The sequence below is a fragment of the Suncus etruscus genome, chromosome 7 (assembly GCF_024139225.1).
Source record: "Suncus etruscus isolate mSunEtr1 chromosome 7, mSunEtr1.pri.cur, whole genome shotgun sequence".
Lineage (NCBI taxonomy): Eukaryota > Metazoa > Chordata > Mammalia > Eulipotyphla > Soricidae > Suncus > Suncus etruscus.
This window is the reverse complement of record NC_064854.1, coordinates 42,573,467-42,589,169: the sequence shown is the minus strand read 5'-3', so window position 1 is coordinate 42,589,169 and position 15,703 is coordinate 42,573,467. Positions and strand designations below refer to the sequence as shown.

At 35.9% G+C, this 15,703-nt stretch overlaps 1 protein-coding gene and 1 non-coding gene across 2 annotated transcripts in view; one reads left to right on the top strand and one right to left on the bottom strand.

The window, feature by feature from the left end:
- DNAH14 (dynein axonemal heavy chain 14) overlaps positions 1-15,703 on the bottom strand; it is a 367,193-nt gene that overhangs the window by 170,639 nt on the left and 180,851 nt on the right. Inside the window, exons 45-48 of the mRNA XM_049777552.1 lie at positions 11,003-11,058; positions 9,705-9,877; positions 7,780-7,908; positions 1,158-1,295 (exon numbers count right to left, since the gene is read on the bottom strand). Coding sequence (XP_049633509.1) covers positions 1,158-1,295; positions 7,780-7,908; positions 9,705-9,877; positions 11,003-11,058 — 496 coding nt within the window. The remainder of the gene's footprint in view (positions 1-1,157; positions 1,296-7,779; positions 7,909-9,704; positions 9,878-11,002; positions 11,059-15,703) is intronic.
- LOC126015046 (U6 spliceosomal RNA) lies at positions 3,592-3,698 on the top strand. The gene has a single exon (XR_007497950.1). It is a non-coding gene; the product is annotated as a U6 spliceosomal RNA (small nuclear RNA).

The following is a 15,703-nucleotide window of genomic DNA, read 5'->3' as shown; positions in this document are numbered from 1 at the left end:
AAAAAAAAATTTTTTTTTTTTTTTTTTTTTTTGGTTTTTGGGCCAAACCCGGCAGTGCTCAGGGGTTACTCCTGGCTGTCTGCTCAGAAATAGCTCCTGGCAGGCACGGGGGACCATATGGGACACCAGGATTCGAACCAACCACCTTTGGTCCTGGATCGGCTGCTTGCAAGGCAAACGCCGTTGTGCTATCTCTCTGGGTCCTCAAATTTTCTTTATTTTCAGTATTTTTTGTTTTTGTTTTTGGGCCACACCCGTTTGATGCTCAGTGGTTACTCCTGGCTATGCGCTCAGAAATCGCGCCCTGGCTTGGGGGGACCAAATGGGAGGCTGGGGGATCGAACCGCGGTCCGTCCTAAACTAGCGCTTGCAAGGCAGACACCTTACCTCTATCGCCACCTTCCCAGCCCCTATTTTCAGTATTTTTTACTCTAGAAGAAAAGAGGATTTATGAGATAGTACAGGGATTAAGGCTCTTGCCCAGTTTGTGGCTGACTCTGGTTTTGATGCCTGGCAATACATATGTCTCCGGGCTCAGTCACAAGGAACAACCCAGCACAGCTGGAATGGCCCACCTACCCCTAGCACCTGCAAGGGCTGAACAGCCTATTATCTGTAGGCCTTTGCAATGAACCAGCAGTCTGGTTGGCTGAGTCTTGGCAGAGGGGCCCCAGGCCCCTGAGTACAACTTGGAAGACCCCAAAAAGAATAAATGAAAAACAAGAAAATAAAAAGATCAAGTAAATTCTAGCTTTATTAGGACATGCTTGCTAATGATGCATTTCCTGAATTCTATAAAGATATATTAATCAGAATCTCTGGAGAATATAGTCTTGAGTAACATAATTTAAATATGCAGTATACAGGTGCCACATATTCTTTACACACATTAAATTAAGATTTGTTTTTGCTGTTAAAAACAGAATTAAAACAATGAGACATGAGGAATTGGGGAAGTAAACTCTACTCCTGAAAGGAGTTTTCTTTCAATTTAAGATAATTGTTTAAATTATTATTTAAATTGTTTACATTATTTAAAATAATTGTTTCAATTCAAAATAATTGGTGTAAAATAATTTCATTTTTCTTTATGCTATAGAACTAATCTTTCAATGTGTTGTTGAAAGACTTGTTACCTGGAAAATTGTGGTTGTTACCTGGAAAATAGAAAGTAAGGCACTTTGTGAAGGATGAGGCAACACGAAAACAGAAAAGTGTTTGAGGAGGCGTTGGTTAATAGTTCTCCTACCAAATGGACACTCACATGATGCAATTAGACAGAAATCTTGAATAGTCTAAGAAGAACATAAAGAAAAAATAACATAACATATTCATAGAAAATTAAATAGATACCTATTTCTTGGCCAGAAGTGACTTTTTAAAAAGTTTAGAAGAACAGATTAAGAATATTATTGATAGGGTGGAACCAAGAAAAAAAAAGAATATTATTGACTAGACAAAAATGGCACTGATTAAAAACTCTTTTCAGAAGTAAATCATTCTAAAATGTAATGTCAAGAGATGCTACTTCTAGAAAGTTTACTTACTGTCCTTATAAACTAATCTTTTAAAAGGTATATAAGAAAATTAACTTTATTTGAAAGACTTTCTTCTATCAAGGGAGAACACTTTTCTTTTAATCATGAATATCCCCAAACAATGGGCAATCCCAGTATCTTTTATAAATAGGCTCTTTTAACAACGAGGCTTTGGAGCCTGGCATTTCTTAATATATATTCTGAATATAAAATTTCTTATATACTCTATTTCATTGATCTGAGCATCTGTCTTTATTCCAGTATTCTGCTACCTTAATTATTACCACCTTGTAGTAGAATTTGAAGTTTGGGAAGTTGATGCCACCCATATTCTTTTTCACAAGAATTTCTTTGGCTATACACGGAAATTTACTGTTCCATATAAATTTCAAGAGTGTTTGACCTATTTCTTTGAAAAGGGTATCATTATAGGACTCATGTCACTGATCATCAGGGAAATGCAAATCAAAACAATGATACCACTTTACATCAGAGAGACCAGCACAAATTAAAAAAAGAATACCACCCAGAATAGTCTAGAATATGGGGAGAGATGAGGAAGGAACCCATATTCACTGTTGGTAGAATGTTGACTGGTCCAGTCTTTTAAAAAATATTTTTTTCAGTTTTTAGGTCACATACAGTGGTGCTTAGGCACTTACATGCCTAAGTGCAGCACAAGAGGGAGAAGTCAGGAATATGTAAGTACATGAAGAAATGTCCTGAAGTGTTAAAAAAAGGAAACAAAAAATATATAAAAGTTGTCTTTTAAATAAGAACTTTTAAAATTTTTATCGTATCACCATGAGTTAGAAAGTTACTAAGTTATGCCTGATTGAGTTCCATGCATATAATATTCCAACATTAATCCCTGTCCACTTCCCTACACCTTGTCCTACCCTCAGCCTGCCACTTTGGTAGGCACATTATTACTTCTTTCAGTATTCTGTGCTCCTGAGTGACTGCTTCTCTTCACCGATATATTGTACCCTTCTCTGACTGGTGCCTTTGGGCTTCCTTATCCCTACTATGTTTCTTTATACTTCATAGATGAAAGAGATGATTCTCTCTACCTATCATGTAGGACATGATTCTCTCTACCTATCATGTAAGACATGATTCTATCTGTCCTTCCTCTGACAAACTTCACTCACCATATTTTCCAGATATGTCTACATAGCGACAAACTGTATGACTTCAATTTTTCTTAGTATTCCATTGTGTATATTGTGTATCAGAGTATTTTTTTTAATCCAGTGATCTGCTCTGAAACACTTGGTTTATTTCCAGAAATGGCTATTGTAAATAGTGCTGCAATTAATGCAGAAGTGCAGATGTCTTTTCTGCATTATATATTTGAGCTCTTGGGCTATATTTCAAGGAGCAGAATTTCTGGATTGTGTGAAAGCTTAATACCTAATGTTTTGAAGAATGTCTATATTGTTTTCTAAAAGACTAGACTTGTGGCTGGAGAGAAAGAATACACTGGGTAGGGCATTTGTTTTGCATGTGCTCAACTCACGTTTGATCCCTGACATCCCATATGGTCCCCCAAGCACCACCAGGAGTAATTTTAAGTGAAGAGCCTACCAAAGAGGTAAAACAACAACAACAACAACAACAACAACAAAACCCCCACATTTTGTATACTTTTTAATTTTCTTTTTCTTTTTTTTTTCACTTCAGGACATTTTTTTTCATGTACATATTCTTGACTTCTCTCTCTCATGCTGCACCTAGGCATCTAAATTTTTCTTTCTGCCATGGGGAATGGCTAAGATAAATGTGGCAAACATAGAGGAGAGAAGAAGCAGATCACCTTTCCTCTCATGGGAAAATATTTTCTGAGAAGACATTTAAAAATGTAACAACATCCTGTTACTTCCTTAAGCCAATAAAGACAAAGACGGTTCATATTCCTTCCCATCTTTGCTCAGTTCACATCTTTTAATCATATCCTTCTACATTGCAATATGCAATGCTGGAAAGCTTAATGTTTGCCAAAGGAGTTAATGTATTATGCAACTTTCAAAAGATAAGAAGAATGACATCTGTGCTCGCTTCGGCAGCACATATACTAAAATTGGAAGGATACAGAGAAGATAAGCATGGCCCCTGCGCAAGGATGACACGCAAATTCATGAAGCGTTCCATATTTTTGAGAAAAGAGCTGGAAGTTCCAGCTCACCTCAGGAAGCTCACCACAAAGAGTGATGAGTTTAGTTAGAGAAATAACTACATTTTGAACTGTCCTAATAATGAGAATGTATGAGGGAAATGGAAAACCTGTCTAGAGTACAGGTGGGGGTCGGGTGGGGAGGAGGGAGATTTGGGACATTGGTGATGGGAACGTTGCACTGGTGATGGGTGGTGCTCTTTACATGACTGAAACCCAAACACAATCATGTATGTAATCAAGGTGTTTAAATAAAATATAAAAAAAAAAAGAAGAAGAATGAGATCTGAAACTTGTTGGAATCTAAGACCAGCTGGTCTTAGATGAAAGACAAAGTGACCATGGATGACTTACAGCTTCACTATATAGAAATGTTGCTACACTGGAGAATGCCCACAATTTGACTCTGAAATGTGAATTAATGTAGCAAACTGACTTAGAAGCAATAATACTCAATTTGAGTACGCCGCAACTCTGAATCTCAAATCTATATGATTTTTCTTTCTTTTCTTTTCTTTTTTGCTCTTTGGGCCACACCTGGTAGTCTTCACCTCCTGGTGGTGGTCAGCAGACCATATGAAATACTGGGGTTCAAACCTGGATCAGCTGCATGTAAGGCAAGTTCCCCACCAGCCCCATCAAATCTATACTATTTTTAAAATATACTTTATTCTAGGGCCAGAGAGATAGGACTGAGGTAGGGCATTTATTTGCCTTGCATGCAAAAGGACGGTGGTTCAAATCCCGGCATTCCATATGGTCCCCTGAGCCTGCCAGGAGCGAGTTCTGAGTGTAGAGCCGGGAGTAATCCCTGAGCGCTGCTGGGTGTGATCCAAAAACCAAACCAAACCAAACCAAAACAAAACAAAACAAAACCAAAAAAAAAAAAAAACACCCAAAAAACTTTATTCTAGAATTCATTTCTCTTATATGTTCTTATATGTGTTTGTATTCTTTCTTGATGGGTCAAAGGAATCTAGTCCTGGATCAGGGCTTTAAAAGCCTTGACCCTGACCTTGCACTTCCTGCAATGAGTTAATGTTTGGTTCAAAACAACTAGTGTTTTCATCTAGTTACTGGACCAAGGTTTTTTTTCTGAGATATAAGACTATAATGCAACCACTTCATTTTACATAAAAAGATCAAGTGATTTAAATCAAAAGATTTAAGTGATTTCCATTCTAGAACAGAGAATTTATGATATCTGAAGAACCAAAATAGTGCATTCTAAAAATTTGAAGTCATTATTATTGATTTAATGTAAGGGAAATGTAGCATAAGATACATTTCTAGGAATCTTTTTTCACTATATGCTAATTCTGAAATCCTTAATCTATGTCATTGAAAATAAAGATACCAAATAGACTTACAGAAAAGTTAAGGACATATTGCTAGACTACATTTTCATCCACTCTTTTGTGTTATGTCTTAACCACTGACTATTAAATAGAAATTAATTTTAAAACAATTAAATGAATAGCATTTGACACATGACGGCAAATTTTGCTAATATTACTCATACAAAAAGCAAAAACTATATATATATATATATTTTTTTTTTTATTTGGCAAAGATAATTTTTTCCAAAGTTTTTTTCTTTCAAAAGGAGAAACTTTCCCCCTGAGTCTGGAAGGCCTGAAAAGCTCCTAATTCCAACCTCTTACTGAAATTATTTTTTTAAAAGGCCAGCAATTAAATAGATCTAATTAAACTAAAATCTAACTAATATCCTTTCTAAAATTATGAATATCAAATTCCTTTCTCTAGGTTTGTGTTTTGCTTAGATCTACATATAGTCTACTTTATATCCCCCAAAATGTAAGTACAGCCTTTGATGAGCAAGGTGTGAGTACTATCAGAAGCCTGCCAAAAGATAGATACAATTCTTTTCTTCTTAACTTACTTCAAATATACATTCCTCTTCTGTTGAAGATAGCCAGTTTGGCAAAACTATAAAAATATGAAGATCTATACTCTAAAATGAAGTTTTCAGATTATACTCTCTGATTTCTTCTTAGAGTAGTCCTGAAATTCTGAAGTAATTCTCTTATCTTCTATCCAAAGTGTAGAAATGTCTTATTTAAGTTGACACAACATACATATGCCCATATGTAAAACTGCAAAGATGTCATTGGTGAAGTATGTCGTCAGTCGGCACTGAACTCCAAGAAGTCAAAAAATGATCAAGAAATATTTGGGGGAGCCGGCGTGGTGGCGCTAGAGGTAAGGTGTCTGCCTTGAGAGCGCTAGCCTAGGACGCACCGCGGTTTGATCCCCCGGCATCCCATATGGTCCCCCAAGCCAGGAGTGACTTCTGAGCGCTTAGCCAGGAGTAACCCCTGAGCGTCACCGGGTGTGGCCCAAAAACCAAAAAAAAAAAAAAAAAAAAAAAAAAAATTTGGGAGTTCCTTTAGCTCAGTGCTTCTCAAATAGTGGAACACGGCCTCCCCCCCAGGGGGGGGGCGTTTGACCTTGACAAACACTGTCATAACAAGCTAAGCCTGTGTTTATGTCTCTGTATGTCTCTGGAGCTGAGAGTTGCTGTGTCCTGCTTCAAACCCCGCTTCGAAAAGCTATGCATTGCAAACATGCTCATTGTAGCCATTAGTCCAGACATTACCTCTGATTTAAAAAATCTGCTCAAATTATTTTATATATTTTTGTTTTGCAGGTTAAAGTTTTTTTTAAATAAAGACATTATTTACAGTCTCACGGGGGGGGGGGGGCGCGAAAAATGTTTTTTTCTTCCTGGGTGGCATGACAGAAAATAATTGAGAAGCACTGCCTTAAGCTCAAAACTCATGGTTTAGAATTTTAGCCAGCTCAATCCATTCATCAGAAACACAGGTCTGATGAGACTGAACAAGAGATACCTCCAGAATTTAAAACTTATTTTCCTCGAAAAGAAGCTCTAGTGATTGGCAATCAGTTCTTTTCACAGAGAGCCCCAACCCAAAGTGTTTGGGGAAAGGGCTCTATAATCAGTTTTGTAAAGCAAAACTTGCATGCTCCATTCTGGGAGTCCTCATTCCGTTGGATTCTTTCATTCTTTTTTGTTTGTTTGTTTGTTTGTTTGTTTTTGGGTGGTCACACCCGGTGAAGCTCAGTAGTTACTCCTTGGCTTTGCTCTCAGAAATAGCTCCTGGCTTGGGGTACCATATGGAACCCCGGGGGGAGGGGGGAGAGGGTTGAACTACGGTCTGTCCTAGGCTAGCACGGACAAGACAGGCAGATGCCTTACTGCTTGCGCCACTGCTCCGGCCCCAGGATTCTTTAATTTCTTTCTCAAAACCAAAGCTGGGGCATGGCTCAATATTAGACAAGAACAACAGTCCTTTTCCTAAAGACTAAAGAACCATTTGTTCTCACTTTACCAACTTCCCCCAAAGTCTGACCCTTCCTTTGTTTAGATTTGGAGTTAAGATGGAGTGTGCCTTAGGGGACCAGCCAAGAAGGAATTTTATCTTTCCTGATCTGAAATCCATCTTGCTTCCCTGTTCTTTTTCATTACAAAAACTCTTTCTTTGCAACCTCTTAGACAATATGTTTTCTTTGAGGACATGAGTCCACAGTCACCTTTTATGATTACAAGTCTTTAAGAAAACTTGTCTACTTCATTGATCTTTTTTGTCTTGAAATTACACCCTGTCAGAATAGACAATGAACCTAAACAAATGAATGGATTGACCTTTCCCTTTCAAGTGAAGAGGTCAACTTCCATTGCTCAAATATCAAATGGGCTTCAGGTGCAGCTTTATGGGTGTATTAGTGTGATAATTGTAGCAGGCAACCATGTAAGAACTCACATGGATTTTCAGTCCTGATCTCTCTGCCAACATTTTGCAAGGTAGGCAAGATACTACTTGATATCACTCTCTACCATGACTCCATTCTTCCATTCTCTTTCCCCTGGCACTAGCCAAAAGCATGGGCAGGGTTGAGTAGATATTGTAAATACCTTTCTTACTAAGCCCAACATTGTTACAATTACATATTCATTGCTAAATAACAATATTTAATGTGAATAAAAGCTTAACATAAAAAAAAGCTTAACGTGTACTTTACCTTCCACATAAGATTTTCAGTATCGTAAACTCCCTCCAAGTCTAATAATTGTCTGATTAATTCTAGGGGTGGTTGTGCTCCATATATATCTGACTCAGGCATAGTCAAATCATCAATGAATATAACAAGCTTAAGAAAAACAAAAATTAAAATAAATTAGTGCTAATTTTCTGTTACTAAATGGTAATATTATATTACGGCATGCACAATAAATATATGGAATGGTATCATTGTTTTTTTTTTTTTTTTAATTAAGAAGCACTACATCAGGCTGGAGCAATAGTACAGTGGGTAGGATGCTTATTTTCCATGTAACCAAGCCTGGTACTATTCTATGATTCCCTTAGAGTGATCCCTGAGTGCAGAGCCAGAAGTAAACACTGAGCACTGTTGGGTGTGACCAAATAAATAAAATTTTATAAAACACCACACCAATTTATATTAGGTCTCAGTTCCTGCAATCTCCTAAGGGAATCCAGCCTTCACACTTTGGACTGCTTTTGAACTGATAACAGAGTAACTTCTTTTCTTTAGATTCTATATTAGTTAAATTTTTTCTGACACTCAATGTTAGGGGAACTCTATCTACCTACCTGCTTCGATACCATTTTAGAAAACATGCTTCCAAAATAACAGAAACTCTATTTTATCACTCTGTTTAGAGCTACCTTATATCTAATAACATAAATGCATATGTTTTTAGATAGAATAACTAATTTTGGCTATAAGAAAAATATATAGCTATTAGATAACTTTTATATATGGAGTGCATATTACTGGCAAAGCATTGCTTTATTTATTTAGATATTTATCTTTTTTCCACCTTGGTGTATGATGAAGTTCATTATTTGGAATTAAACTTTAAAAATTCTACTGCATATATTGCTGTCATAAAAACAGAAAATTTAGACGCATTTATGATTTAAAAAATTTTTTCTTTTGTTTTTGGGTCACACCAGCAGCACTCAGGCATTACTCCTGGCTTTGTCTCAGAAATCGCTTCTGGCAGGCTCAGGGATTTAAACCACCATCCTTCTGCATGCAAGGCAAATGCCTTACCTTCATGCTATCTCTCCAGCACCTGATTTTTAAATTTTTTTAACCTTTGAAGATATTAATCAATTTTCTGATTATAATCTCTGTGTGCATGGGCCTCTCCTTTTCATATAGTATTTATTTTTATAAAACAAGTAGAAATGAAGTATAAAAATTATATATTTTGAGTTGTTTATAAACCCAATATATTTTTAAAGATAAGTACTCAGTTTCTTTTTTTAGTATTTGGAACTTTAGAAAAATTAACTTGATAAAAAATTTTCATGCTTACATGTTTTATTTGTAATATTATGTTATTCACTATCCTTAAGAAATCCCTAAAATTTAACAAATTCTGAAAGTTAAATTAGTCAATTATTTAAGTAAAATCATAGATATAGGAAGTAAAATTGTAAAATTATAGCCACAGGAAAAAAAACTTTCAGATTCTTAAATGGTTCTCCACGTAATTTTCTTGTTTTAAATTTGGTATATTGCTTGATTATGAGTTAATTTTATATTAACTGATAGTCACTAATAATAACTTTCAATTATGATAGAGGGTTTGACTTAACAAATAGACACTTCATAATGTGCAAGCAAAGAATCAAACACCATTTTAAGAACATATACCTTGTCTAAATGATAATACTTGATGCATTACCTTGGGGAATGTTGATACGCAAGTTTAAAAAAATCATGGTTTTGTCATAGTTCTAAATGATGGTGAAAGAAAAAACATAATAAAATTATAGTAACAAAACAATGGACATTAACTCATTTGCCAGCCTTCTTATCTGCTCATGTTCAAGTTAGATCCCAATAGTGATTAAAATCATCACTTGAATAGTGTAAGTATACTATTTTTATGTTAATGAGATACATTTTACCTTGTTGCTGTTTGGTGCTCCAAGAGTATCTTTAGTTCTTTTTATTAATTTCTTAAGGATCAACTCTTTGGTTTTAGCAGCTGTCATATTGATGTTAAAATTTATTTTAGAGGTTATAATCCCTTCATTATGACTATATAAACTTTCATCAATTTTAGGTAATGATGTTCTACCTTTGTATTTGATAGCAAATATAAAAACAATTAAGGACAGTATTAAAACATTTTAAGAATCGTTTTTGTTTTTTAGGCTTTAAGAAATGTGAAAGTTAATTCTACATTATATTTACTTTGCATATTGGAGGTATATTAATTGTCAGAAAAATTTGGCAATATGAATAGTAAAATTACACAAAATATTAACATTACACAGTTATGTAACTAAATATACATAATATAAAAGTTATATGATTTTATTGTACTATTTTTAGTTTTACAAAATTACTCTGATGACAAGTCATCAGAGCTGCCATCTTTATTCTCTATGCATGCTGTGTTCTCATGTTGTTTCCCTATTGCCATGTTTGAAGTGTGATTCTTACTATGTGTTGAGATGGGGTTCATGTTCTATAAGAAGTGTGTGGCCGAAGAGTGAAGAGGAGACACCGCACTCTTCCCCCCTTGCTGTGTTCTTCTTTGATTGTCAGCGGGGATCAGGAAGCAGTCACAGGTGTCACTTTTTAAAGAGTTCCCTTTAGCCCAAAGACAGGCAGGAATTAGCCCCTGTCCTTATGGGTGGAGACAAGCCTACCTAAGATTAGGCACTTGAGAGCTAATTTTGCTGTGTTCTTTGATTGTCACCGGGGATCAGGGTGATGATGCTCTTGATTATAGTGGCAACATTGGTCTATTCTATTATTCAATATTTTTATAATATTGGTCTACGCTGTGAACTATCATAACAATGTCAGTGAGTGAGGGATGTAGAAAGTCTGTCTAGAATACAGGTGGGGGGGTGGGAGAGGGAAGTGATGGGGGCATTGGTGATGGGAAGGTTGCACAGGTGAAGGGGGGTGTTCTTGTTATGACTGAAACCTAACTACAATAATGTTTGTAATCAAGGTGTTTAAGTAAAGAAAAAAAAGAGCATTTGTTTTCTGGGAGGCAGATTAAATACTCTTTTCCCATAATCATTCAAGTTTCTGAGTGTAGTAGAATATTTAGAAAATATATTAGATATTTTTGTATACTTTATTTTAAATTTCCAATTAAAATTTTCTTCTGAAATTTTTCTAATAATATGAAATCACATACATGGTTTAAATAGTAATCTTTTAAAATTATTTTTCCAGTACATACCTTTATTTTCTATTTTCTTACTTTCAGAAACTAATATGCTGAGATTCCGTTTTAAGCTATTGGAATAAATGTTTAAGGAATGAAAATTAGATGATAGTAGACATATGAATAATCAGGGCTTGACATATTTTACTTATATTTTCTATAAATCTTTTTCACATTCATACTTTCACAGATAAAATTAGGTCACCATTAAAGTAGATACTCAAATTTAATAAATCATGTGCTATTGTGCAAGCTATAAAATGCAATTTACTATGAATTTTCAATAGATATTAGGTCATTAACTCAGTTGTCTCTTTTGTTATGCTTATGCCTTATAAATCATTTAACATGGCTCATTGATCTGGTGTTAGATGATTGCTTGGTTGAGTGGGGCCAGTGATAGTACAGTAAGGAGGACATTTTCCTTACATACAGTCTATCCTGATTTGATCTCTGGCATCCCATCTGGTCCCTGAGTGCCCCAGCATGCAAGAAATTTTAGGGTAGCTCAGCCCACCAGATGTATCCCGATTTTCCTGGTGGGGAGAATTGAAATAACCCCCATGGGATTCCTCAAAAGGTCCGCTGTGGACGCCTTTTTCCCCTCCAAGGATAGTTGAAGAATTCCCTAAGAGATAAATATATGCTTGGTATTACATTTTCTGTCATTATTTGGCTATCTCTCCTTTGTAAAATCTCAAGCAAAATTATGAACTATCAATAATTGGCTCAGAAATTCCAGCACAAAAGATTACTAAGAGAACTCCTTTGCTGGATAATTACTACCAAAAAGCAAAGACAATATTTTTTCTCTTTTTCAAATATGACCTTGCAGCTGCAGTTTCTGGTAATCAAGGGTTTAGCCAGAATGCAGATCCTGGGCTATTGACTCTTCTCAGAAAAAGGGAACCACACCTAAGGGGATTTGGCTCATTCCTTTACGTGACCTCTAAAACAATAGAGCCCAGCTCAGCGAAGACCATGTTTCTAGATATTTTCTACTTCCTAATAATCCCTGATTTTGCACTTAAAGTAAGATTGCAAAGAGCTGCCTTGAGTTATAACCTTCTTCTTTGTAACTCAGAATCCTTATAGCTCACACCCATAGCTTAAGCATGTTTACTGTTAAACTTTGCTTTGTGATTGTAATTATTCTTCTCTATATCTATGGATGGATTTACCCCTATATATCCCTCTGCTTAAACAATTAAACTTGTCACACTCCTGCGTGAAGATGTGCTGACTCCACATACTCTGTGTGTGGTTTCATTATTTCATATTTTATATTCAGCCGCTCCTGTTACTCGTTTTTCCTCTCGTGAAAGATTTGCTCCCCACCAGAGATGCTGAGATGCAAGACGCCTGCACCATCTGAGCCTGCCAGGAGTAATTTTTGAGTTCAGAGCCAGAAGTAACTCTTGAATGCCACTGGTTGTGGTCCAAACACAAAACAGAAACAAAACAAAACTAAACAATAAAGGATATGGTAGAGAAATAAAAAGAAAAAAAGAAGAAAGACACTAAACAACATGTCCTAAGGCCATTATCATTTGATCCCCAAACCAGAATAAAACCCCAAAGAAATCTACAGACTGCACACATATTTCATAAAATGTTGGCAAATCAAATCAAGAGAATCATTCATTAGGACCCACTAGTCAACATTTGTAAATAAATCAGTATAATAAACCACAAAAGAAAGATAAAAATTATATCAGTTTAAAATTTAACAAGTCAGCATTCTTTATAATGAAATATATTTCATTTATATTCCCATGGTAAAGTTTATATATGACAAGCCTATCAAAACTATAAGCATGAAAGACTAAAACATCTGGAAGAATAAAGATTGTTCACTTTTACCTCAACTTTCCAACCATCATAGTTTTAAAGTTCTATCCAGTACAACTAGGCAGAAAAAAAGACACAAAAATAGGAACGTAGATAACATTTAAGACTCAACCAAAAAACTATTAGAAATAGTTAATGTGTTCAGCAAAGCGTCAGATGACTGAGTTTATATACATAAAGTACTTGCATTTATATATGAAAACAATGAGTTAGAAGGAAGGGAAATAAAAATAATTCCATTTACAATCGCAGACTAAGGGTGTGACTCAATAGTCAAGCATCAGATGTCTCCAACACAGAGGAAGTGAGTTTAATCCATGGCAACACAAAAAGAAAAAGATATAAAACATCAAAGGAAGATAAAATACTTGAGAGTGAATCTAATAAAGGAGACAAAACACCTACATAATAAAAACTGTTACTAAAAGAAGTAAAAGAAGAAGACATAGGGAAATAAAATCCTGTGCTCATGTATTGGAAGAATAAACATTATTTAAAAAATGATTGTTTTCTAAAGCAATCTATAGATTCGGCTTAACCCCTATTAAAATACCAATAGAATTTCCCAAGATCAAGAATAAACAATTCTGAAATTTATATAGAACTAAACTAAAACACTCAGAATAACCAAAGCAATTCTGAGAGTAAAGAAGAACAATGAAGAGATGCCACTTCCTAGTTTCAAACTATCTTTCAAAATAATAGTAGTAAAAAAATAATGGTACTGGAACCAAAAAGCATACAAACAAATGATTAGAATAGAAAATACAGAGATAAAAAAAAGAAAAGAAAATACAGAGATCAGAAAATCTCAGAGAGATGGTGGCAGGAGTAGTGTACACAGCAGCAGCAGAGCGGTGGAGCCTGGAGATACCAAGAGCAAGCTCGTCCCTATATGTCCCCAATAGTGAAATTTCTGTGTGCCTGAAGACGGGGTGCTGGACTCCTGAAGACTAAGCAGCAATTGGTTACCAGACTGAATATCAAGCTCCTAGGGAGATTGCCAGAGAAAAACTCAGTGGCAATGGCAGCCTTAAAGAACAGTGGCATTGTTGGAAGTGGCTGTGCAGCAGTGTTCCTGGAGACAGGAGTCTGGCAGAAAGTGGTTTCTGGATTTGGTTTTGTGGCAGGTCTAAGCGCTATGGAAAGCAATGAGGACCCATCTGTGCTGTCAAGCTTGCGAGACATGGAGATTAGCATCAAAGAAGTGCACCAGAGACAAGGCTCAATAAGCAAGACCCTGTGATTTGGCCATATGGACAGTGGTGGCACAGCTGCGAGATGACTGGCTATGAGATTATGAGCAGTGGCAGTGAGGTGCAGGAGCTGCTATGCTTACAGGCATTCTTTTGCTCGAACCTGGTCTTTTTTTCTCGGTAACTCCTGCAGGACTTCAGGCCCAGCCTGTGTTTTGAATTAAGTTTCATGTACCCAGAGAAAAGGATGGATTTGAGACAAGCAAAATCAGAGATCAGCCGCTGTAGTGACAATGGGTAGCTTTGGGAATCAGAAAGCCTATTTTGAACTCAGGCTAGTGTACCTAGAGAGGAGCATACATTTTTTTTTCTAGTTAAGGATAACACAAAAAAATACAACACAAGAAAACACTCTCACACTGCAAAGGTCACAATGGGAAGGCAACACAGAACCCCATCATTCTTAAGGAACGAAAATGGTAGTTCTGGGGACCCAACTAACATCATCCACCTATATAGCCTCTCAGATAAACACTTTAGAGTGGAAATGTGTAGGATATTCAAAGAATGCAAAGAAACTATGGAATGGGCAGCCAATAAGATTCAACACGATATGAGTATAAATGAGAAAACTTCAAATAGAAATAACATGACTGAAAAACTTGACAGACTAAATGAAAAACTCATTGGAGACCTCACCAGCAGACTAACAGCTGCTGAGGATAGAATCAGGGAGCTGGAAAATGAGATGCATAACACCTCCATAGAACAGAAGAGGTTAGAAAGGAGACTTAAAATAAATAAATAAACAGAAGATGGAGAAAATCCTCAAATTAGGTGAACAAATGACAATAGAACTCTGGGATAAATTCATCAGGAAAAAATAAAAAGGATTGTTGGTGTCACAGAGAACCAGGAAGAACACCCCTTATGAAGAAGGAATAGTCAAGTACATCATTGCTGAGAAGTTGCCAGAGTTGAAGAGTGCACCCACATCCTGAGTACCCAATAATTATAAGCTTAAAAAGATCGAAATGAAAGCACCCCAAAGCACAACTTAGTCACAATGATGAAAACTACAGATAGGGATATAATAATGAAAACAACAGGATCAAAAAAGGAGAAATTACAGGGGCCGGAGTGGTGTTGCAAGTAGAAAGGCATCTGCCTTGCCCGCGCTAGCCTAGGATGGACTGTGGTTTGATCCCATGGCATCCCATATGGTCCCCAAGCTAGGAGCGATTTCTGAGAGCATAGCCAGGAATAACCCCCGAGCATCACCAGTGTGGTCCAAAAACCCAAAAAAAAAAAATTACATACAAAGAAGCATTCTTAGTATTCTCAGCCAATCTATCATAAGCAACAACCAGGCTCAAGGGCAATAGTGGTATATAGTGAAAAATGTAATGAAATGATGCCTTGCCAAAATTACTTCACCCAGAACAACTCGTTTAGGTTTGAAAGAAGAATAAAAAGTTTCAGGGATAAACAACAGCTTGGGATATTTACAGACTCAAATTCAACCTTAAAAGAAAAACTGAAAGGTCTAATTTTAGGCAAGACAGAAACCCAACTACAATTATGTTTGTAATCAAGGTGTTTAAATAAAGGTATATATATATATATATATATATATATATATATATATATATATATATATATATATAAA